Below are 24,480 nucleotides of genomic sequence, written 5' to 3'. Positions count from 1 at the left end.
AAGAATTACTGTTTTGTCATAAGCTTTGTGTAGCTGTATTGTAGAACAGTGCAGGAGGAAGGTTCTGTTGATGAGTGGTCAGTACTTTAAGACAGGTTTACTGCCTAAATACCTACTTCCCATAGTATACTGTAGAGTGGGTAAATCAAAGCAATGAGAAACATTACCTGCCTTAACCCTACATAAGTGAAACTTGAAAGGATTTTAGTATTTACCTTAACTGATTATTCTGTAATTAGGTCTGAGAAGATGCACAGAGGCAGAGGACTTGAAGTGTAGATATCTTTACACTGTAACAGGTAGGTTGTTGTACTCAGTCTTGTTTCTTTCTGTAATCTGAGAATGTGTGCATGACAGCATAAATACACAGATGCTGCTGAAATAAAGATTGAAGAATGTTTGCATTGTATCACAAAACAAGTAAGTTAGGAGGATATTTATTTATGAAACTCTCATCCAGAGAGAGTCAGCATCTTTAAAATTAAGAGTATCTTCTGTATCTTGACATTCATGGTAAGTCTCCGTATCTTGGACAGAAAACAGCTTCAAGGATTTTCAAAAAGGGGGAAGTCCAGTCAGCACTTGGTACACGAGTAGGTAGAACATATTGAAAACCTCCCTTAAACTTTGAAAAAGCTGGAGACTTATTTGCACAATTCAAGATGGTCTATTTTGAATTATAACACTGAAAATAGGGCTATGTCAACAAATAGAAAGTGGCAGTTTTACACAGCCTAGAATTTATACACTGCTACTGATCTCAGATGTTACACGCAGCAGGAGACTTTAAGCTCCAGAAGATGAATTGTTCTAAAACCTGATTGAGCCTTCTTATCCACAAGTATTAATTTCAGTATGTGTTTCTATATGCCAGTTACAAAAGATGCTCAAATTCAACATTTAGTCATCCAAGAAAAAGTAGTTTCCACTCTTCTTTTGTTCCACATCCTGGGGAAGAAAAAAAATTATCATTACTTAAAATAGTCTTTGGCATACTTGAACATAGCTGAACTAAACCATGCCTGTCTAAATTCCTTTCTACTGTCCTTATTACTTTCATACTCATTCCTTGTGCTGTTCTCCAGCACAGCAAAAACAGCAGATGGGTCTTCCTTTTGTTCCTTATATTAAAGTTTTAGTCAATGTTAAACTGTCATGGCTTCCTCACTGTAAAGGTGCTTCTCACTTACCTTGATTGAATTGAGTTTGTTTATTCTTGGTCTGTAGTTGTTAGGGTCTCTTCTGAAAGTGATTTCAAGTTGAGATAAAAACTTATTCATTCCAGCCAAAAGAGTCTGAGGACTGTTAGGAGAGGAGAATGTTAGAAACAGCACTCACACTTCCCAAACAAATTTCCAGAAGTTCTATAACTTGTACAGGTCAGAACGCCTGTAGTTTGGAGACAGCTTTGATTTCAATCCTGAGCTTGTTCAGTTCTGCAAGCTGGTATTTGGCATACCAGGATTCGCTACATTTGCAGAAAAATGTAGCGAATGAGAAGTTAATAACTAACTACCATCTTTCAGCAGGATCCCAGCATGTCACTGCAAGTCTTCGGACTGCTACCTTTGCCACCTTTTCACTTAATATACACAGTTCTGGGTTGGCACATGTTTACTTGCATTAAAGGAAAAAAAATGAAGTTGCACCAATAGCAAGGTGTAACAAAAATCATAATACATAATGCTGAGTAGTAGTAGTTATGTGATTTGATTTTGTTCCTTAATTCAAACAAGTTTAGTCCTAGGAGGAATGCCATCAGAAACAGACTGGTACATATGAAGACCACTGTGTTTATTTCATCTAGCTCCTATTAAGTACTTGATAATTACACTGGTCTAAAAGTCTGGTTTCTAACAGGGCTACTCCTCCAAGTTCCCATAATTTACTTGGAATTGTTTACAGGAACAAAAAGAAGCGTAAGAAGGACACCTTTATACTCAACAATATAATGCACACTGTGGTGTTTGTGTTGCTGTCAAGACTTGTACTTCACATAATATTTGCATATGTGCCAGGAAGAGCCTTAGTTCTCTACTATGTCTGGAAGTCAGTTTCCATAAGCATACTCAGGTTACAGTCAGCCCTTTTCTCATTCTTCCCAACTGATGCCCCTGACTTCTCCAACTGCAATTTAATTGCTGTGCTGTTTCTTAAGCCTGGTATAAGCCAGGAGCTAGTCCAGCCCTTTCTGCCTTACTTGACTTTAATTGCAGTGTAAGTTTCCACAGGCAAGGATACTTCACCTCATTTTTGTTAATGCTTCTGATAAACAGTTTATTTCTGTTTTGTCATCTTATATATTGCTTACTAACCCAAACAAGTCCCTTACCTGTTCGCAACTGTGTTCTTGGAGGGAACGCCATCAAAAACAATCACACGATCAGCAAGATACGTAGCCATGATAAAGTCGTGTTCTACCACAAAAGCTGTTTTCTTAGCATGGAGAATGAAACTGAAAGAAAATTGAGAGATACCTAAATGTAGAATGATTGCAAAGCTACTGTAAAATTCAAATATTTTCCCCACTGTGTATACGTTACCGTTTCATGACTCTAGCAGCCATTAGACGTTGTTCAGAGTCCAAATACGCTGACGGTTCATCAATTAGGTAGACATCTGCAGGTTTACCAAGACAAAGAGCTAATGCAACACGCTGCAACTCACCACCAGACAATGTCTGAACCTAGTAAGAGGAGGAGAGAAGAGAAGAGTGAGCCGTATTTCCTTTTTGATGCTCAACTGGTACCTGAATTAAAAGTTGTATGTTGTCTCAGGCCATTAATACCTCCTGGTCAATGATGTTTTCTATTTGAAGAGGTTTCATTACATCAGTTACAAACTGGGGGTGCGTATAGGCATCTCTTATCTTCTCATGCAGCAGCTGACGGACACTTCCCTATCAAAATAGAAATTTTGCCACTTAGTTTTACATGCCACACTATAAGAAAATAAGAACAAAACCTTCTTAACTCTATTCTAGGCATAAAGAGATTCTACCTGTGTACTAACAACATGCTTTTTGCAGCAAACACAGTACTTAACAAATAAGGCTTAAACATACTGTAGATTTAGGACTGATCTTCTGCGGCTTGTAGCTGACATTTAGAATTGGGACCTCACCTATAAAGAGAGAAAATTTATAATGAAAACAAGAGTCTCTCCAGTATCTTCACAACAGGTTTCAACTGATCTATTAAGTACTACCTCCTTCATCAGGTGTAAGTCTTCCTGCAAGCATTCGGATAAATGTAGTTTTGCCAGTTCCTAAAACAAAATGCAAGTTACATGTATTTAAGACACTTTAAATAACTTAGCCTTATAGCAATTAAGTCAGTGATAAAACAAAATACTTAGTGAAGAACACATTTAAAAATTAAAGAGAATTCCTCTGTTTATTTCAAGCAATTAGTACTTGCTATTTCTTGCTTTTTTCAAATCGCAGATATCTAATGCTATAGTAGTCTAGACATGCAGCTACGCTCACTAGGTCAATCATCATCATCCTGCCAATCGGAGTTCTTAAAATGGGGTAACAAATCAAGACAATAGCATCATTAACATTCATTAACTTCAAGCTCCCACTGCATATAGAAGGTCATGGCACACACATCTTCACTAGGAAATGAGCACTTCAACTGGACTTAAAACCAGTAATTTAGAAGCCTGGCTCCCAGGCTGTAGAAAGGCTTCAGGAAAAGTATTTAGGGCTGTAGTAATCACTTCCACAAAAATTTCACTTACCATTTTCCCCTAACATCACCATAATTTCAGAATCTGTGAATTCTCCAGCTACAATGGATAGTTCAAATTCTCCCATCTTTTTTTTCATTCCTGGATATTTGTACATACACATCTTTTTAACCTCCTCTTCATTAGCTGTCTCAGCCACTTTAAATACCAGAGATGCATCTCGAAACCTTAGATTTTCAGTTGGAACGTAGCCATCTAAGAAAATGTTTATGCCTATGAAAGGAGAAAAGATAATTAAAAACTGCCTACAACAAAAGTAAAAAAGGAGAGATTTTAGCTCTTGGCTGTGAATTCCAGGCAGATATGGAGAAGGTTGGATTTTTAATGGTTATGTTCAAAGAAGCAAGAAACACTTTGTTAAAGTGTGAAAATGATGCAAATTCAATGAACAAAGTAACTAAAAATACAAAAATGCTACAGGCTCTTTTCCTGAAAACTTGTCATGAGTACTGGTTGTTTAAGGTTTACAGGAACTACTGCTTTTGGACCTGACCTCGCAAAACAATTTACTGCTAAATCTCAGTGCAAGATGGGTGGTCAATTCAGTTCAACATTACCCACCTCTGTACTGTGCAAACTGTCTCCTGCCCTTTCTTTACTATTTATAGAGTCTTTTGTCTAACTCCAGTCTACAAAAACACCTGAAAGTACCAAAATCATGTCCACAGCAAGCGACAAAGGGCCTTTTATAATTAAGGCTTTTGGATTGAGTTATAAAGTTTGGTTCAGAAAAAATGAAATTTCTGCACAGAATAAAAAACTAATTTTTTAGTTACCAAAGTACTATGTAACAGGAAAAACACATTCACATAATAGACTACCAGTATTTTGATACCTTTTTCTTCTATGGACTTTTTTGGTAGGTTTAAAAAGCAAAATATGGCAAAAATTACCTTCTCTTACGCTGAAAGGCATAGTAACAACACCATAAGCACTTGGCACACCATACAGGCAGCAGATAAAGTCAGAGAGATAATCTAGCACACTCAGATCATGCTCTACGACAATAATGTACCTGAAAAATACAGTCAGAGATTTTTTTTTTTACTTGAACACTACATTTCTAAACAAGTTTCTTTACTTCAAACACTAACTTCTTTTTAGTGTAGTCTTGCAGACACACAAGCTATCAACACGATTTTCACTTACTTACTACATAATATACTCCAATGCTGAAATAGTAACTACAGAAACAATGGGAAACGGATTTTCAAAACGTGCAGGAAGAAGATGCTACCGACTTAGAATATTTTAAACATCTATTAATGTACCATACCGAGAAATTAGCATTTACAGGGAGACAGACTGGCTTTTTCTTTACTCTGCAATAAGTCACCTACTACTATAGTTTAGCAAAATATTTTAAATTTATATTTACCTGTCAGGGTTTATTAGGGATCGAATAGTAATGGCAGCTTTCAAGCGCTGCTTGACATCTAGGTAGCTCGAAGGTTCATCAAACATGAAGCTAACCCCAAAAGAAAAAATAAGTCTTAGAGAATGTAAGCTTCAACATATTCCAATCTAATACTAACATTTCAACCACTACATAAACAAAAAAACTTACTTTCATACTGAGAAAAGAAACAACTATTATATACTGACACTTGCCTTGAATCTCCAATGACTGTAACATGAAACTGTTAAACAAGCCGAATTAAGCCTTAGCTCACCAAAAGTTCTGAAAAAGTTATCAAGTGCTATAGGGAGTCACCAATCAGCTAGGAATCTCACACACTCTGTTCTGACTCACTTCAGTTTAAGTGAAAAGTGCAAACCAATGGACCTATGAGACTGGAAGAAGGACATTCTCCACCCCCACATCAAATCAAAACAACAAACAAACCAAAAAAAAAGACAGATAACTAAGTCTTCTGCTCTTGCTTTCTTGATCCAAGGATGGACCAGGCTTTTTTTAAATTTCCTGGTCGTGATATACGTGAAGAACCTTATTTTTGTCTATTTCTTATTCAAAAATGATTACAGTGAGGTACACTGTCAAATAGCTACCTCTCTGAAATTAGAGATTTCTGTTCAGATGAATTAAAGTATAGAAACAAAACAAACACATCATATATGGAAGAAATATAGATCCAAGCTGCTGAGTTAGTTTGTAAAAGCTAATACAATTATTTTTTGTTCAAACATTTCAAACAGAAGTATTATTTTCAACAATAAATGTAAATTAGAGGACCATACTATGAGACAGGTTATTAGAAGCAATGTGTAACAGAAGTAAATCAAACATACATATCAGCCTTCTGAATGCAAACAACCGCACAAGCAAATCTCTGAAGTTCTCCTCCTGAAAGGTCCTCAACATTTCTTTCTTTCAGATGGGTTAGGTCTGCAAATAAGAGGCTAGTTTTAGATATGTTATACCCAACACAACAATTCATATGTTTATTACCTATGGACATATGTATAATCACAGCAGACATCCTACACAGAGGAAAAAGAAGAAAGAAGTAAAATAAGAACAGTGTAAGGATAATTTATTATAGACTGAATGCTTAAAGAGTCACAACAGGTTATGGTTTCTCTGCAGCACTAGCTAATTAATTTGTACGGCTGCTTCCTATCATTCAGAAGGATTACATTCCTATTTGCTTTTCCACAGTACATTTAATTATGACTTCTGTCCCTGAAAAGAAACTGTACCAATTTTTAAATCATTTCTTGTTAGACTTTCTAATGAAGTTCTAATTTTCAGGAAAATCAAATCCTCCAAGCATTATAGCAAATAATATAAATAACAAGGCCAAGTGCCGGGTCCTGCACCTGGGGCGCAATAACCCCAAGCAGAGCTACAGGCTGGGAGATGAGTGGTTGGAGAGCTGCCAGGCAGAGAAGGACCTGGGAGTGATGGTGGACAGTCGGCTGAATATGAGCCAGCAGTGTGCTCAGGTGGCCAAGAAGGCCAACGGCATCCTGGCTTGTATCAGAAACACTGTGACCAGCAGGGCTAGGGAGGTGATCGTCCCCCTGTACTCGGCTCTGCTGAGGCCGCACCTCAAGTACTGTGTTCAGTTTTGGGCCCCTCGCTACAAGAAGGACATCGAGGTGCTTGAGCGGGTCCAAAGAAGGGCGACGAAGCTGGTGAGGGGCCTGGAGAGCAAGTCCTACGAGGAGCGGCTGAAGGAGCTGGGCTTGTTCAGCCTGGAGAAGAGGAGGCTCAGGGGCGACCTTATCGCTCTCTACAGATACCTTAAAGGAGGCTGTAGAGAGGTGGGGGTTGGCCTGTTCTCCCACATGCCTGGTGACAGGACAAGGGGGAATGGGCTTAAGTTGCGCCAGGGGAGTTTTAGGTTAGATGTTAGGAAGAACTTTTTTACTGAAAGGGTTGTTAGGCACTGGAACAGGCTGCCCAGGGAGGTGGTTGAGTCACCATCCCTGGAAGTCTTCAAAAGATGTTTAGATGTAGAGCTTAGGGATATGGTTTAGTGGGGACTGTTAGCGTTAGGTTAGAGGTTGGACTCGATGATCTTGAGGTCTCTTCCAACCTAGAAATTCTGTGATTCTGTGAAATGGCTGAAGCCAGTATTTTCTTCTCAGCTTTATGAGCAAGAAATTTCAAGAATGTGACAATTTCTAAGAAGTTAAGCATGGCTCACAGACCATACTCTTGCTGGCACAACATATCGGAACCTTTACTACGCAGCTCTACCAAAAAGAACCCTGTTGGTAATTTCGCAACAACTGAATTTAGGTAACAATTCAAAACACCTACAAAAATTACCTGGACTATGCAGATGTTCTTATTAATTACTTGATTCTCAGAAGTGAATACTACTCCTATTGTAACTAACTACATATAGCTTTTTTGAGGAGTTTTTTTTTTTGTGCTTAGATTATACTTTCTATATGTAATGGTTCTCACCATAGGATACTATAATTTTGCTCAAGTTGTAAAGCAAGCAAGAACAGCAGATGGTAACTGGATTTTTTCCAGATTTAAATATTACCATGAAAGAGAAGCTGCATTTGATTCTATCAACTAACATGTGTCAGTTAGTTTGTCACTAGAAAGCATTACTGGCATTGGTTCAGATAATACATATAGCAAGCCCTAGTCTTCATTGCAAAGCATTTTTGCATATTTGTTATTTATTTTTAAAGTTGGTACAATTCAAACCGACCATTATATTAGGAGTAACTTTCCAGTAAATATCAATTTCTCAGATACTCTGAAGTTTGGCCTTACAAAATTACTTACCAAGCTGCTGACATACAACAGTTTGTGTCTTAGTTTCATCCTTTCTATCCAGAATTGATCCCACTGTTCCCTAGAAGAAAAGCATACAGAAAACCCAACAACATTATTTCAACAATAATTATTTCAAACTGCAGTGGACTTTTCACATTAAAATAAATAAAAATCTTGAAATACAAAAAAATCATTACAGGAGAAGCCCCCAGTTTTCCTTTAGCTAATGAAATTCCTTACCTTTGCAGCTTTAGGGATCTGGTCCACGTACTGAGGTTTAATGATAGCTTTCAGGTCATCTTCCAGGATCTTGGTGAAATAATTTTGTAATTCAGATCCTCGGAAATAAGTCAGAATTTCTTGCCAGTCAGGTGGATCCTAGGACAAAATTAAAGCCTATGTTTACTTATACCATTTTACATACACTAAATTTTTTTAATATTACAATTCCAACCAACACAGCAAATAGAATGTGCTTGCAAGATTAAAAAAAAAAAAGCCTGAATAAAAGCTAGTTACTAAATGGCTGTTACAAAATTTCCATTAAGAACAAAATAAACTAATTAGAAATGGAGGACAAAAGCTAGGACTTTTTTCTTTCTTCAGATGTTCTGTCATTAGCTCTTCCAAGAAAAAGCATCTTAAATTGCCACCTAGAAGGTTAAAGAAACCTGTAAGACAAACTACCTCTCAGGGAAAAAAGATGTTATGGATTTGCATAGCTGGATACATTAGCTATCTGACCGGAGAAGGGCTGGACTGATACAATCAACTTCCACAAAAGATGCAACAAGAACTGGTTGCAAAACTCTTCTCTGCTTTCAGCCAACATTTCCAAGGAAACCAAGAAACAAAGTAATGAAAAACTACAAGAAACCCATCTTGATTAACAAAACCAAAATAAACCTGTTCAGCGCAATCACCCAGGGGGAAACAAAAAAAAAACACAAACAAAAAAACAAAAACCACAACCTAACCTGCAGAGTGCCGTTTTGCACAGCGTTACTACTTTGAATAGTGCTAAATTATTTTGCTGGTTAACAGTACACAAACGGAGTGATACAGCTGCCACATTTTCAAACCAAGCAAATACAAAGAGGCAACGGTTCCTAAGTTTTGGAGCAGAAGCGACATGTAACATTTGATTCATACCACATGCTTCTGTGGTCATAATGATTTGGCTCTTCACAGGGAAGTCTGATTTTGGGAGCAATTCCATTAAGTACATTGAAAGAATGAAAAGTTTTGCTATTTCTGCAGTACTACCATCTGAAACAAGAAGTCCACAAAATAATATAAACCAAACTTGAATTAGAATGGAAAATATAGGTGGAAAATAATGATTTCTTTGCAGTTCTAAGTGACAGCCATAAAATGGATAATTCATTAAAACGATAATCTTTCAGATAAAAAAAGGATCAACATATACCACAAGGTGATGTGAAGGTAAGTAGGCGGTAACTGAAATACTACCTGATAAGAAGAGTCACAGTAGTGATTATTTACATCTTTTCTGTAATAATATCCACTCTTTGGAGTAGTTTGTTTTGTAGATAAACAAACTTGTAAATTATTTTGCTTGCTTGCTGTACAGTTTAACACCATTGCTATGTCTAAGTATTTAACAAGATAAACTAATAATTTTCAGAACAGTGTTAAAGTCTGCAGCGAGAAACATCATCAACAACTTATGATAACCACATACTTTTATAGGTCTTAAAAAAAAATCAAAGATTAAAAAAAAAAAAGCCCAAGAGATGAAAATGATACATGGTGCTGCTCATAGACACTAGAACCGTTCAGACTTAGAGGGAGCTCCAAAACCTAAATCCCTTGGTGGGAAAGAAGTAAATTATGTAAGCTGGGGGGAAGGGGATGGGCTGGGGAAGAAAGTTAATTACATTTTAAAAGACTGGTATTAAAAAACCAAAAACCTTGTAATTGCAAGAATAAAATGTGCTTCTGATAATCATCTTCATCGAGTTGTAAGTACTACCATTATCTATCTTGAAAGATATAGAGGATTTAGAAAAAAAAAAAAGCCTCTTAAAACCATCCTTCTTCTATTGTTTCAGGGTGGAGTAGGTCTTTGGCTGTTACAAGGTAAACTGCCACTATCCTTGCAAATTCTACCACATTAATGATTATGAAAACTCAGTGAAAATGTATAACCACAGCTACCTATAATGGCAATTGCATTTTATTGCTGATACATACATCATATTTTCCAAGATTTGGCTTCTGTTTTCCTGCTAGGATTTTCAAGGCAGTTGATTTTCCAATACCATTGGTTCCAACCAATCCCAGTACTTCCCCTGGACGAGGGATAGGCAACCTGTATGCAATATTGATAACTTCAGATTATATTGATTTAATGCCATCAGACACCAAGATTTAGTAGTAAAGTAAAAATTACAGTCTGTTTCAGACTTGCTGATTATTTTAGCCTACTTTGTTAACCTAACAATATTTGATTCAGAAAAAAATAGAACAGGACGGTTTTTAACTAGTAGGAACACTCATTCTGTAAAATGAGTACTAAAATTCAGTTTAATGATAGTATGTTTAAGTAAGAAAAACTTTCATTAACATTAAAAAATGAAGCTACTGAGTGAATAATCATGAACGGGATATGAACTTCTAGCTTAGATGAACAAAAGCTTGAAAAATTTTGTCCCTTTTACATTGGTCTGGAAAACAAAATACCTGTGAAGTTTGAAGGCATTGGCACAGTATCTGTGTGTTGTTTCTTTCTCCAGGTTGCTAGGTAAGTTAACAATTGACAAGGCTCCAAAAGGACATTTCTGTAATTGAAACAAATTTATGGATTACTTATGCACACAATTTATTAACAAAAATTCTCTGATTTCCTGTACTGCACTTAGCTGTGCACTTAAGAGTTCTTTTACAAATATTTACCAAAAAATTACTTCACTGCCATTTAGTTAGTCAACTCCAAAGAAGTTCCATACCACACTTTTCAAGATAAATGCTTAGCAATTTAGACTGCAAGCAAGTCATTCAGCAGATCTCTCTTAGGAGAGCATCCTTCTGCTGTTAGATCTCTATTGCCACAATACCAACCAACCCCTCCTCCTGCCCTGAAGCAAAGCATTCCAAGACAAAGCTACAAAAAACACAGCCCACATCCCCTGCCAAAGCAGTTCAGTAACCTGACACAGTACTATATAAACAATAACAATTAACAATGTCTGATTATTCTCAAAGTTACTTTATGAAATTACCATATGCACTGCTAAACATAAGAGCACGATAAAGAAATGTTATCACTTCAAATAAAGCAGGCTTTTACCTTGATGCAAATACCACAACCAATACAAAGCGTTTCTGAGATCCATGCTATTTTGCTCTGTGATGTGACTTCTATGCAAAGTTTTCCTGGTGATAAAGAATAAGATGAACTTAATAAAGTTTCCCATGAATCATATTTCTTACTAGTACTACTAAATTCCACAGAAGAACATGTAACCAATTAATAGGAAGATCTTTACCATTGGGGTGGTGAGGCACTGGAACAGGTTGCCTCACCTGGATGCATCCAAGGCCAAGTTGGATGGGACTCTGGGCAACCTGGTCTGGTGGGAAGTGTCCCTGCCCATGGCAGGGGGCTGGAACTAGGTGATCTTTAAGGGCCCTTCCAACCCAAACCATTCTGTGATTCAATGATTTTATAAATAGTCACTGAAGCTGACTATAATAGTCATGAATAGCTACTGACAATCTGAAAAGTGGAATTACTGCTACCAATTGCTCATGATTTCAATTATATTCAACTTCTAAGGTCTTCATAAAAAGAACGTGTGAATGACAAACAAAAAATAGTTATATATAAAAAATAGCAACCCCTTCCAGCTGAACATTACTGTGGACTTCTCCAAATGCTTACATACTTGGTTAAATTACATCTCTTACCCATTCGAACCACAGGACAACTCTTTTTGCATTCTTGACGGCATTTCTTTGGCTTACACTTGTCATGGTTGACAATAGCAATTCTTGTTAATTTATCCGCCATGATGCACAGTTTAAGGTTACCCACATACACCAATTACAAGGAGGAGTTCTGGGAGTCTTGCAGATCTTAAGGAAAAACAAAAACCAGATAGGACATTATTACTGACAGCACAGGAAATATCTGAAGTTATGTATCTGAAGTTATTACCAGTAGAGTTCAGAGGCAAAAAAAAAAAGCAAGATTACTGTTTTCTCTCCCAAGACAGTTTTCAAACAAGATGGCAAACACACTCAGATACAAGTGCTGAGGGTACTGCTATACAAAAAAACCCTGTACAATCTTCAACATTACCTTCCAATTCCATTCCTTTTTCTCCACAGCAAAATAAAATCATGATTACATCTGAGAACGTTTGTTTCCAAGAAAAGCATGCCATAGTAAAAAGGGAATTATCTTGATTCTATGCAATACATATTAGTGGTTCAAAGATGTAACGTCAGGGAGTCCTGAAATACTTCCCGTTTCCACACAATCTGCACATGGACTTGCTTCCAAGAAAAAGATTTCAACACTTATGATCAAGCAAAGTATCATGTATTGGACGTCCAGTTCATCTTTGCCCACTGAACTAAACCTTTACAGGTTACTTACTACATATGGATATTATATAAAAAAAGGTTGTGACTTCAATATCCTAAAAGAAGCAAAAACAACAGGTGTATGGCATATGTATTATGAGGATGTTATTGGGTTTTTAAATGAATTGTTCCTACGATGAGTATTTCAGTACTTCCTTTTAATCCTGGTGGTCTTATTTCTTTTCTCAATTTCCCAAGTACTTTGAAATTAATGCCTAAAGATAACCTGTCAGATATAAACGAATGCAATCCAAGTCACGCCTCCAAATTTATCATGGCAGTTTCTACTTATAATATTTCTATTTTTTTCTTGAATCCACAACCTTTTACAAATAGACAATAAGTCTCAATAACATCATTGGTGTTATTAAAACTGACTGACCATTATAAAGTCGCTTTTTAAAAATATGTTTTAGTATCATATCATTAGACCACACTGACAAAATAGGGCAGAGCAAGCATTGTGATTGTATCCATAGTCCATGCCAGTAAGAGAGAAACTGATCAACTCCATAGTCCAGTGGTTAATACATTCATTGCAGACATGGAGCAATGGGTTTGCAATTCTCACTTGAATACATTTTTCTTACAATTGCAAACAAGAAACTTAAGATCTGCAAGGATGCTTGACCCAGGGTAATTTTCTAGAAGATGGAAATAATGGATTTTGACAGCGTTTCAAATAAGGCAAAAATACGTTCTTCAGAAACACGTCCTAGTGCCCTTCACAGGAGCCCTGTGCAGCACACAGAGTACCTGGAGGTGAATCACTCGCTCTCTTTGGTTTCCCAGATAAAGTGCCTGGCGAGCCCTTGCTCCAGCACGGCCTGTGTGGCTGAGGACCTCGAGCAGGCGGACTGTAACATCTTCTGGGCAGGACTTTCCCTGCTTGTCATCTTGGCTCTAACTAGCATACAGGCTATTTCTATGGGTTCCAAAAGGAAGCTCTAGCAAACAAAGCTGCTGTACCCTACCCAATCTCCCAAACTAGTGCCTGAGCAGCACAGATAACAGACCAGACAGCTTCACTTCTCCACCACCCTTCCCTCCTGGTGCTTGGCTTAAAGCAACACAGGAGGAAAACAGGGTTGGTCACTCTAAAAGATGAAGCCAAACACAGCTTGGAACAAATTGGTTTTGCCACCTACTTCAACAAGCTTTGCAGCCAATCTCAGTGGCATAAACAGACAAAAGTTTTCACTGCCATCCATTGCTGAATCAGACGTTGGTTCCTAGAGTAACCAAACAGCCCATGGATTTCTTTTTCTGGAGCTTAATTATATGGGAAAATAACCATATCTGTGATGAAGATTTTGGATGTCTAACAGTCAAAGATGTAATTGTAGCAAGCATTCAAAGAGACAGAACTACAGAACCAGTACGGAGGTGTGGCATCATGCATTGCTGCTCCCATCTACATGACGAAGCGTCAGCTTATCCAAAATTCTCCAGTGGTCTTAAATCATTGTCAGAAAGCTAACTTCTATTTTTTTTTTACTTTTTAATTTCTGTCACTTCTGCAATATTTCCGCGACTGTGCTGATGTCTATGACAATAGTTGTCCAGAAGAGAAAAAAAAATTGATAGAATTGACAATTTAGAGCAAATTAAACAAACGTCCAAAAGCAGACTGAGCTCAAGCTACATATTTATATGCAGTTACTTTGGTGGCACTTAATTGAACACACTGAATATGACTGTCTGATTTCATGGTGCAGACAGCAGACCTCTCAGAACACAGGTCAACATCATGAACAAGATGTATATGCTCCAATACAAAATAGCAGTAATTGCTAGGTACAGTCAGCAGGAGGAACTGGTATTCAGAAGCATTTATACAGCTCATACCTGTATTTCTGCTTTCCAAATCAAGAAGAACTGAAGACAAAGTCAGGAAACCATTAATTTGTTGCTAACTACAGAGCGATACATTATTTTGGATCAACGAATTCTAATGGAGAGACAAGTGGTAATGTTTCTAGAACAACGGACTAGAGACACTGGTAAAAGGATGAGAGGAAGAGTAACAACTGCTAACAACAGAAGTGATAAATGCTTTGTCAGTATCATTTATTGAAGCCTAAAGCTGCCCAGTAAGTCCAATTACGACTCTTGTACAACCACTAAGTCATGTCTAAGACACAAAAGAAGACCACTCTATCCTGCTACAAAAGGCAACAGAAATTTCTTCTACAGGTTGGACATTAAATGTACTTGCCTGAAGAAACGCCAATATTTATTCTCTCAAAGGCATTAGAGTTTATACAAAAAGTTATTGAACCAAGTCAATAATGACAGAGAAGGATTTGCAATTGCTTTGAATTACTCAGAATTAAGCATACAAACATGAACAAAAATTGTAAATGAAGACTGAAAACCCAGAGATGATTCAATTAAATGTGGTGAAGGAAGGCTGTGTTGAGAACTGAGTCACACTTCAGTTACTTTGCAGAAATAATGTATTATTAAACTACACTGCACCTGATCTAAACTAAGTACAGAGAAAAGAAATAAGGATGAGTAGTATCCTCCGAAACTCATTTATCTCAAGAATTCTCTCTCAATCCATTGGTAATGGGCTACATATAGTGACTTCACAAGAACAAAAAAGGTAGAATATCCACAGGAAATTTAAATGAAACACAACAAGAAAACAGCCTTTCAAGCTGCACATGGGAGATCAGTAAATTTATAAGTGTCAAAGCAGAAATAGTAGTACGTGGCACTGCTACAAGCAAGATCTACTAGGAAATTAAGAACGAGTCTATGCTTGAGGCTTTGACATTTGTTTTAGAAACTGAAAAGATGTTGTACAAGAGCTTTAAACAAGCCTGAAATCTAATGACTGTACTTAGCTTGTATTGCTCATGAGGCACAACACGAACATGAAAATAAATGCAACGTTAACATGAAAAGCATATGCTCAAATACACTGACGCAGCATTACGCGTGGGTGTGTTCAGCTGGTGCTGAATGGCATTACTTATCATTCAATCTTTAATATTTTCTTTTAACGTGAAATGAAAGGCCGGAGAATAAGCCCCAAAACTGGCAGCAAGCCACATGAAAATTACAGCAGGATTTGGTTTTTCGACCTAGGAAACCACAGATGAGAAACTGAAGTTAGGACTTGCAGGCAGTCACAGAAAGTTGCAGAAGCAACGAGGTGCACTCCTGAGAGACAACGCTACCGTGGCCCTCAGGAAAGGCCCTACCTGTTTTTTGGTTTTTTTTTGGAGGGGGGGGTTATCCGTTTATTAACACTTACCTCGTGAAAACGGCCTCACCCCACTCCCTTGCCAGCCCTTAAATAAGTCTTAATCTCTCCACCACGTGCTAACTTTCTGAAAACGATGTAAAGCGCGGCTTTCTCCTTTAGCAGAGAAAACCTCCCCAGGAAAAAAAAAATAAATAAAAATAAAGAAGCCCCCGCATCCCTCCTCTCCTCCCGGCCGTTGGGGCCTCTCTCTCCACGCAGGCAGCTCTTGCAGCCTCCGGTTTGGCTCTGCTGCCACACGGCAGCCAAAAACCAACCCCCAGCTGCCAGCAAGGAGCCTTGAGGAGCTGCGGAGCCCATCCGTGCCCGTGCCGGGCCTCGGCTCCCTCAGGCGGCGGCCGGGCCCCGCTGGCTGCCACCGTGTGGGGCCGAGGCCCGGCTGCCACAACGGCTCCCCCGCTCCCCCCCCACCCCCTGTAACAGCACCGGGACCCCCCTCGCCGCGTCCCCACGCCCCCCCGGGGCTGCTTACCGAGGCTGGGGGCCGTGAGGCGCCCCCGGGGCCGGGGCCGGGGCCGGAGCAGGGCGGCCGAGCCCAGCGCAACGTGCTCCGCTCCGCGCCGCGCCGCGCCGCCCGGCCAAGATGGCCGCCGCCCCCACAGGGCGGGGCCTGCGCCGCAACGCGCCGCGGAGACGGGGCTCGGCGGGCGGGGTGCTGACGTCATCGGCGCGGGACGCCGCTCCGCTCTCTCGCTCCCCTGACCGCTGGCGGGCGGCGAGCCGAGCCCTGCCGAACCCAGCCGAGCCCTGCCGAACGCTGCCGAACCCAGGCGAGCTGTGCCGAACCCAGCCGAACCGTGCCGAGCAGTGCCGAACCCAGCCGAACCCCACCGTGGTTTAAACCGAGCTCGCGCGCCACGCTGGGCTCTGCGCGTGCGCGGCCGTTGAACGGTCACAGCGCCGCCGGAGGAGGAGCCCAGAGGGAGCCCGCGGAGAGGCTCCGCGCCCCGCGCTCCCCTCAGCGCCCCCTCAGCCCTTCCTCCTCCTCCTCCTCCTCCTCCTCCTCGGTTCCCGGGCTGCCCCCGGGGCTGGCGGCTTCTCGGTGAGCGCCCGGGAAGGGAGCCCTGAGGAGGTGAGTGGAGCGCGGCACCGCGGTCCGGGGATGTAGTAATTAATTAATTAATAAATGGAAGCCCTCGTTAAAGAAAACAAAAAGCCGGGGGGGCCGCAGTGAGAGCAGCCGGGCTTGTCAGGCTGCATCCGTCCTCTGCTCGCTGTGCGGGTAAACACTGCGGGTAATCAATATCAATGCTTAAGACCTAATAGTCCTGGAAGCTTGCCTTTCCGTAAAAATGTATTTTAAATATGCTTTCACAAATATTTTATTTATATTTTTGAATAACTAGGGGCGTGTGTACATGCAAATATTAAAAACTGTTAATATACTTCTTGATGTGTGACTGCTCACATTGTTTTCAGTAATACATGAACTTGTGGTCCTTACACTGGAAGGTTTAAGCTATTACCTCAGAGAGACTTAAAACAGCGTAATACAGGCAGAGTAAAAGTAACAGGTGTTCAAAAGGGTGCTGAGACAATAATACATATAATGGATAATTATACTTAATATGGACGAATATGCTGGAGAGCTGGTTGTTGCTGAAATAGGTTGCTTCTGAGCACTTACTATTCAATATTAAATTAATAATTGAACGTTAAATGTTCTTATTTATTCTTTCACCTGAATAGAAATTGTAAGCATGGTAAAGGGCTGGCTTCTGATTAGATCTTGAGATCTTTGCGGCCCTTTGTTGTTTTAAGGCCTTTACAAAGAAAATGAGAGCAGTGAAGAGCTTATGAGGTAAAAAAATGAATAGAATGAGTATAAAAGTCATGCAATCTAAGGTATGAAATCCCTTTCCATTAGAATGAATAAGAAAAACAGACTAATTCATGTGTGTTGCAAAAAGTCTGGAGTAGTGCTGCCTTTGTTCAGTTTTGAAGTAAAAGTTGTAGTCAGGCACTTTCTACTACTGTGTGTAACAGTACCATGGGAATGCAGTAAGAATAGTAATATAAAAAAAAAGGGGGCAAGCTAGGTGAGAGAGTCAGTGAAAGCTGATAAAAATCTTCCTAGTACAATAGGGATTTACCTGAAGTGTTTTCTGAATTGTAGGAGGTTATTCTAAGTATTTGCCCAAACTGGATGCACCTTTGAGGCCTGGAAAAGTTCAAACCTAGGATTTTATTTTATTTTTCAAGAGTGGGAACAGATGATGTGAGGAAGTCAGAGACCAGTGAACCTAGTTTTTATCCCCTGGAAGATGAAGGGGAGATGACTTGGGAGAAGACTGTCAGTAAGTAGAAGACAATTAAAAACGACGTGTGAATAGAAGATGGCCTACTTTGGTTTATTAACAATCAGGACCAAACTTCTAATGAGGATGGAATCTAAGTGATTTTTCTTGAGTTTTACAGGATTTCTGCCGTTGTCTGGGTTGATGTTGTTAAAAGCAAGGACTGAAATGTGGTCAAAAATAATTTCCGTGAGATCTGTGTACAGCTGATTGAAAAACTGATTTCAAAGCTAAGTTTAGATAATTCACTGTTAGGGATGTGAACTCATGGGGAGTTTTGTTTTGAATTTGTTTGTTTTTTTTTTTTTTCATGGCAAATACAACACAGGTACATTGACAAGTTAGAAGGATTGCAAGCAAAATGATCAAAATCAGTGTAATTAATCTCAATAGAGATGAGAACTGAGGGAGGAATTGAACACAGGGACAAAATGTCAAAGGCAGAAATGGAAAAGGTGTTACTGAGTAGCAGGCAGTATCTGCAAAAGTGTATGAATGCTGTAATGTGTAGTAAATGAAATATTAACAATATGATGTTATTTGAGTAAGAACCTTTGTTAAAGTGGTATGCCATTGTTTTTTAACCATAGTATGTAGATCTTTTAGACCCTGCAAAAATATTTGTTTTGCAAGACTTCATTTTTCAAGAAAACTAAGTGGCATAGGCACTCTTCTAGAAAGGAAACAAAGTAAATTTGGGTAAAAAAAAAAAGTTTTTTACGTAAGTGTTAGTGATAAACTAGTCCTTGAGTTCTCTGTAAAACAAGAGAAGAAATCATGCTTGTTTTTAAGAAGATAACATGGGTTGGATGTTAAAGCAGAAACTGTGTTTGCAAGGAGATAAAATACTGAAGCTGGCTCTGTGAGAGGAATGTGAATGGCTGGACAGATGTCTGATGGTTATAGTCTGGTCTGTCAAAGATCCTTATAGATGTGCGTTTTAAGCCTTTCTGTACTAACATGGTGGAATTAGAAATTGTACTTTGAGAAGTCTGCTTGACAATCTGCAAAATTTTCATTGAGCTTGGGTATGAAAAGAAAGGGTCAAAATGTATCCTCTGTCCCCTCTTCAATGTGATGCAAGAGTGTATGTTTTGTGAAAGGTTTGCTTTCAGGTGTGCATCTTTTAAGTGTCTTACAGTGCTATAATCAGAATGACTTATTTGCTTTGATTATGAATGGTAGAATGCTTGAACCATCTAAATCCACTTCGCTGTGTTTATAAAATACTTCTGTTAAATTGGGTTTAATGGTTATTTCATGCGGAGGTCCTCCGGGAAAGAGCTAACTTTTCTAAGGAAGATGCTGAGGGATAGAGTTCAGGTTGGGTTAAGAAGCTCAGCTTTCTTGTTTTAATTACAGGAAGCATACTTTGCTACTGGAGAGCAGCAAAATGAAAGTGTGACATTGATTATATCATTGAGTTAATAATATGTTCACGTTGCAATTAAAGAAACGGCAAGCCTACTGATGATCATTTGGAATAACTGGATTGGAAAATTGAAGATGTTTCCAGCCAATGCCTCTATGGATGCGATATGTCTTTAAATTTTTAGCACATACTAAGTAGAAAGGCTTCTAGACAGACTGCTTATTTTCTCCAGAGCTTGGGGGGAAAAAAAAAAACACCATTGTGTTCTTCTCATTCCATTGTCTTCTCAGTCTAAGATTCTTTTTTTTTATAATTTGGTGACTTAATTCAAATGCAAGTGTGGTTTTATTTTTAGTAGTAACTATTTGTGTCTTTCCCAAAATAAGGAATTTGTACTTCTAGTAAAATGTCAAAAAGTGTTGTTGTTTTTTTTTGAGTGAGTTGGCTTGTATTATTTTCCCTTGTACTTCTATTGCCTTTCTTGCTTTTAAACTTCTTTTTATAAGGAAGCTTCAGCAAAGCTATCTAGAATGTATTGTTACAAAGCTGGTTAAACAGCTTCAGTCATGAAAAACTGACTGGATTAGTCCAACTGATTAGTTCACACGCTGAAGGTTTTCAATCTTTCATTATCACTTGTCTGTGATCTGTGACTGATTTGTCAGTGATTCTCACTGTCTGTTTCAGATCCCCAGCATGTACACCTCAAAACTCTGAACCAAAGCAATACAAAGTTGTCTAGAACTTCTCTGTGTGCCCTAAACCTTGTAAGAAATCTCAGCATGCTGTTCATTCAGGGATTCTGAACACTTTGGGCAAATAGGTGATTTGAGTTTTAAAGTTCTTAAGAAAATACATGTAGTCTCTTCAATGATTAATAAAGATAACTTGAGTTTTGGTTATTGGGACAAAAATGTTTATTTTTCAGATAACCCCAAACTAAGTGTTACATAACTTTTTCCAAGACAGTTTTAAATTCTCAAAAGAATATTTGTAATACTGTATTTGATTGAAGTTGCTATCAGTAAATATAAAGCAAAGTTGTCCTAAGAAGCTACTAGAGTATATTATTTTCTGCTATGGTCTATGATCTGTTCTAGACATGAAAACCCATTGGATTTGCAGTGTAGCCAACTCATCAGAGCACAGCTAAATTTTAAAGACTCAATAAACATCTGATAAGTTTTTCTTTTTTTTAAAAGGATAACACAATACTTAAATACAACGGGGAGCAAAGATTTCTGTTAGTGTCTAGCTAGTGGCTAAATGGTTTGTCCATTTCATTTTTTCTTAATACTGTTTAGCTTTTGAACACAAATTTTGTAGGAAAACTTTGTGATGTTTTTAGAATTTGTAGATCTGTGAATTATACGAGCATATACAGGATATTTGGGATTGGATTGGATGTGTAGCATTCTACTCATTTTTTTCCAAGATGATATTTGATCAAGGCATTTTGTTTGTGGTCTTCTGCAACAGTTGCTGTTATCAATGCTAAGGTTTTACTACATATGTAATTGTTTCTTAATTTTTTTTAATGGTGATCAGGACTGCAATCTTATATCTGAATGAGTCATAAACAAAAAAACTGGTAGTCATTCTCAACTCTGCAAAATTAAGCATTAGGCAAAGGCCAATAGAAAATCTTTGGTGCAGACCAATATATACTACAGAACTCAAATTTCTGGTGTTCAATAAAGTTTTTAGCTGCAGAAATATTCTTGTATTGGAAAATACTGTTTTTGTCTATGGCTTGTATTGCTTCTGTAGTGGGTAAGGTCTGGATTCTGTGGATATCAAACTAATTCAGAATCTCTGTCTAGGTGGGGTGCTGGAAGTCTTTTTTTTTTGTGATTTAGCAGAGCATAATATGCTGTCATGCATATAAGCAAAGGATTAGAAGTCAAGTCTAATTCGTTGACTCTTGAGTGCTTTACATTTAGTCTTAGGCTTTTGATTCCTTGCATGGAATTTGTTTCTTTGGAATCCTTTTTTTTTTTTTTTTTTGGTTGGGGGGGTGCTGGGAAAGGAAGCCTTTAAAGCTATTTCCTAGGCAGTAGTAAGGGCCTCTACATGACATGAAGAACAACAACTTCTATATGGCAGTAGGCCAGGTGTGAGACTGAATGATTACTTGAGCAGTGTAAGTCACAGGTTACTGATTCCGGATGAACTTGTGAAGTTAAGTAAATGGACCATGGATACATGTGGCAATGACCTGTCTCTTCCAAATAAAGGACTAAATTATTTATTCAAATTTTCCTCTCCTATTTTTAAGAAGTGTCTCAAGGAAGACTGGTTTGCTCTAGACTCTGAACTTGGAGATTAGGAAAACTTGTGTGTGTGCTAGGACAGAAAATGAAATTGTAGTGCTAGCCTTTACATCAAAAGAGTCTGTTTCCATTTCTCTTGGAAACAAAAACTTCCTAAAACCCCCAAAATGAAACAATAACTAATTCTGTATTTGTGTAAAGAATGATACAAGTAATGTAACTTAAGAATGTTTCCAGTGTACAACCTATTTTTACACAGACAATTTTTTGCATGTATGTGGAACCTCATATTTACAAGATTTAAATATTGAATCTATGATAGTTTATAGAACATATGGTTTATACAAGTTTGAGGTCAAAGAATTAAGTCTTCTATATGAACAAATACAATCCTTTAGTTTTCCCATCAGCCTTAAAATATGTCAACTAACTTGTTTGCTTGTTTTTTTATTAGAAATGACTACCCCAAACAAGACACCACCTGGTGCTGATCCAAAGCAATTGGAGAGGACTGGTACTGTTAGAGAAATAGGATCACAAGCAGTTTGGTCACTTTCATCTTGTAAACCAGGTAGAATCACAACGTATGATTCTATGTAAATTGTTCTTAGAAAATGTAATGGGTTATGTTTTGATAAGAAGTCATACATGCAGAGTGTAGCAGTAGAATTGCTGTAATGTAAATTACGAGGAGGGTGTCATTAAAAAAAAAAAATTGCCTAGTTTGATGCAATTTGAAAGAGTTATAACTATATTAGAAACCCTAAAATTAAGAAATATGTCACATTAGCAAAACAGAGCTTTTGCTGATTTTAAACTAAACCGTATTTTTACTTGTTCAGTGAACAAACTGAACTGTGTAAGCACTGTGTAATTATTTCTGTAGTTTGGCATTGACCAAGTAAGTATCTTTGATTTTAAGTCAGACAAACAATCCATGCAGTTAGCCAACATAAATATTCCATCCAGACTTTGTGTAGCTCTCTAAAATCCTGCAAGTAAAATGAAGCCATTGTAAATGTTGCTGAGATATCATTAGTGATAGTTTACACCTGCTCAAAATATCTGCAAATCTGTTCTTTTCATTTGAAGTGGTTGAGCCGCTATTTCGGAAACAGCTGTTGAGTGCTGATCTGATACCTAGCTGCAGCCTAGTGTCAGTGATCACTTCATACTGCAACATTGCACTCAGGCTGGTCTGATGTCCTGGTGTCTCTTATTTGAAGAAAAACATCATATGGCTCTGTCACTTCAAATGGAACAAAGATTTCTTATTGAAGATAAAACTGCCTCTGCTAAATTAAAACTGCAGCTTTTGAGGGCAGTTATTAATGATGTGATTAGTAGAAGGGTAGGTAATGAGGGAATGGAAAAATAAATGTTCAGAGTTGTTTCTTTAAATGTGACAGCTTTTATGAATATTGGTTTTGGCAGCTATTGCTTGTTCTAGCTACTAACTTTAAAAATATTCCAAGAAATGGCTTGTAAAAAATAAGTTATATTTGCTAAAATTTTGTAATAATTGAATGATCTGTTAGTGGTGGTTGGACCAGATGATCTTGAAGGTCTTTTCCAACCTTAATGAGTCTACGCTTTTCATGTAATTCATTAGTTCAATTATAGAATAGGTAGAAATCATAAAGTATTGTTCTTGCAATTATGAGTTATTTCTTCACGTTTGGAATTCCAGGACATGTTGAAAGGTAACAACCACCCCCCAGATATCAATAAGAGATAGAACATAAAGACACCGTAGCACTGCGTTTTTATTGACAGACACCTGTTTTAGTTCTGTCACAAGTACAACTTGAATCTTTAGAAGTATTTCCTTATGTTATAGTTTAAAATGTGTTTTAGTTTGTAAAAGCTGTAAAAAAAAAAAGTCTGTGATTATATCACAGATAAAGAATATTCAAGATTATCACCTTTTCTTTTTCTTAGGATTTGGAGTGGATCAGTTAAGAGATGATAATCTAGAAACTTACTGGCAGTCAGATGGATCGCAGCCTCATTTGGTGAACATCCAGTTTAGGTATTAAAAATTACTCTGTATGCGTTAGAATGTTCCGCTTAACTTTGTGTGGATGACTGTTCACCAAGACTGGGACCTTGGGAAGTGCGTGCACTCTTGGACTAGTCCTGTGTTACCTTACAGTGTTCATGAAAAAAAGTGTGTTTTTTTAAATTGTTATAGCTACTGAATTCCTAAATGAGCCACAAAAAGGAATCTTTAATTCCATTTGTAGCAGTTTCACATTTACCTACATAGGGTGACATTTGAATCTTGACTTTTTCTGTCGTAGACTGTGATTTGAAGGGTAGCTGACTGTGTTTAAAGCAGTCCTGTATTTAGCAACTGATTGTCTGAGAAACCTTTTCCTGTTTTATTCTGCTGTGATTGACAAGACTGGCTTTTTGAGTCACCTTGATGATTCTTTTGGTATAGTAGTAGAGCCCATATTTGATAAGCGAAGCATATGTTTCATCACATATAAGTGGCATTTTGCATTTGGCATTTTGACCTTTTGTTGTAGTTCTTGGTATAATGCAAGTTCAGAAGACAGTTGAAGGATAATAGTGAAAATCTATTATGTGTGCGTTATCCAATGCATGAAGAAAATCTGTTGATTTAACAACAAGGTTCTTATAAATCAGTAAGCGCACTTTAATATTAAGTTTTAAAACAT

At 38.0% G+C, this 24,480-nt stretch overlaps 2 protein-coding genes across 7 annotated transcripts in view; one reads left to right on the top strand and one right to left on the bottom strand.

Moving 5' to 3' along the window:
* Positions 1 to 421: 421 nt before the first annotated feature.
* Positions 422 to 16,487, bottom strand: ABCE1 (ATP binding cassette subfamily E member 1). Its single transcript, XM_068680849.1, has 18 exons — positions 16,324 to 16,487; positions 11,894 to 12,061; positions 11,274 to 11,359; positions 10,667 to 10,764; positions 10,178 to 10,295; positions 8,201 to 8,338; positions 7,970 to 8,039; positions 6,004 to 6,100; positions 5,132 to 5,221; positions 4,647 to 4,768; positions 3,745 to 3,966; positions 3,208 to 3,267; positions 3,065 to 3,123; positions 2,789 to 2,899; positions 2,544 to 2,686; positions 2,333 to 2,455; positions 1,191 to 1,302; positions 422 to 948 (listed from the first exon to the last, which is right to left on the bottom strand). The coding sequence occupies exons 2-18, from the start codon at positions 11,994 to 11,996 to the stop codon at positions 901 to 903; spliced, it is 1,800 nt and encodes a 599-aa protein (XP_068536950.1). The 5' UTR covers positions 11,997 to 12,061; positions 16,324 to 16,487; the 3' UTR covers positions 422 to 900.
* Positions 16,488 to 16,510: 23 nt separating this feature from the next.
* ANAPC10 (anaphase promoting complex subunit 10) overlaps positions 16,511 to 24,480 on the top strand; it is a 38,386-nt gene continuing 30,416 nt past the window's right edge. Inside the window, exons 1-3 of one of the 6 annotated variants that reach the window (XM_068680852.1) lie at positions 16,511 to 16,923; positions 22,248 to 22,364; positions 23,735 to 23,825. In XM_068680852.1, coding sequence (XP_068536953.1) covers positions 22,250 to 22,364; positions 23,735 to 23,825 — 206 coding nt within the window. In that variant the 5' untranslated portion in view covers positions 16,511 to 16,923; positions 22,248 to 22,249. Of the gene's footprint in view, positions 16,924 to 18,076; positions 18,149 to 20,219; positions 20,344 to 22,247; positions 22,365 to 23,734; positions 23,826 to 24,480 lie in introns of those variants that run through there. The other 5 variants (XR_011096143.1, XR_011096142.1, XR_011096141.1 and 2 more) reach the window with 5 other exon arrangements.

The sequence above is a fragment of the Anas acuta genome, chromosome 4 (genome assembly GCF_963932015.1).
Source record: "Anas acuta chromosome 4, bAnaAcu1.1, whole genome shotgun sequence".
Taxonomy (NCBI): Eukaryota; Metazoa; Chordata; class Aves; order Anseriformes; family Anatidae; genus Anas; species Anas acuta.
The sequence above is the reverse complement of the archived record's forward strand: the minus strand, read 5'-3'. Positions and strand labels throughout refer to the sequence as shown.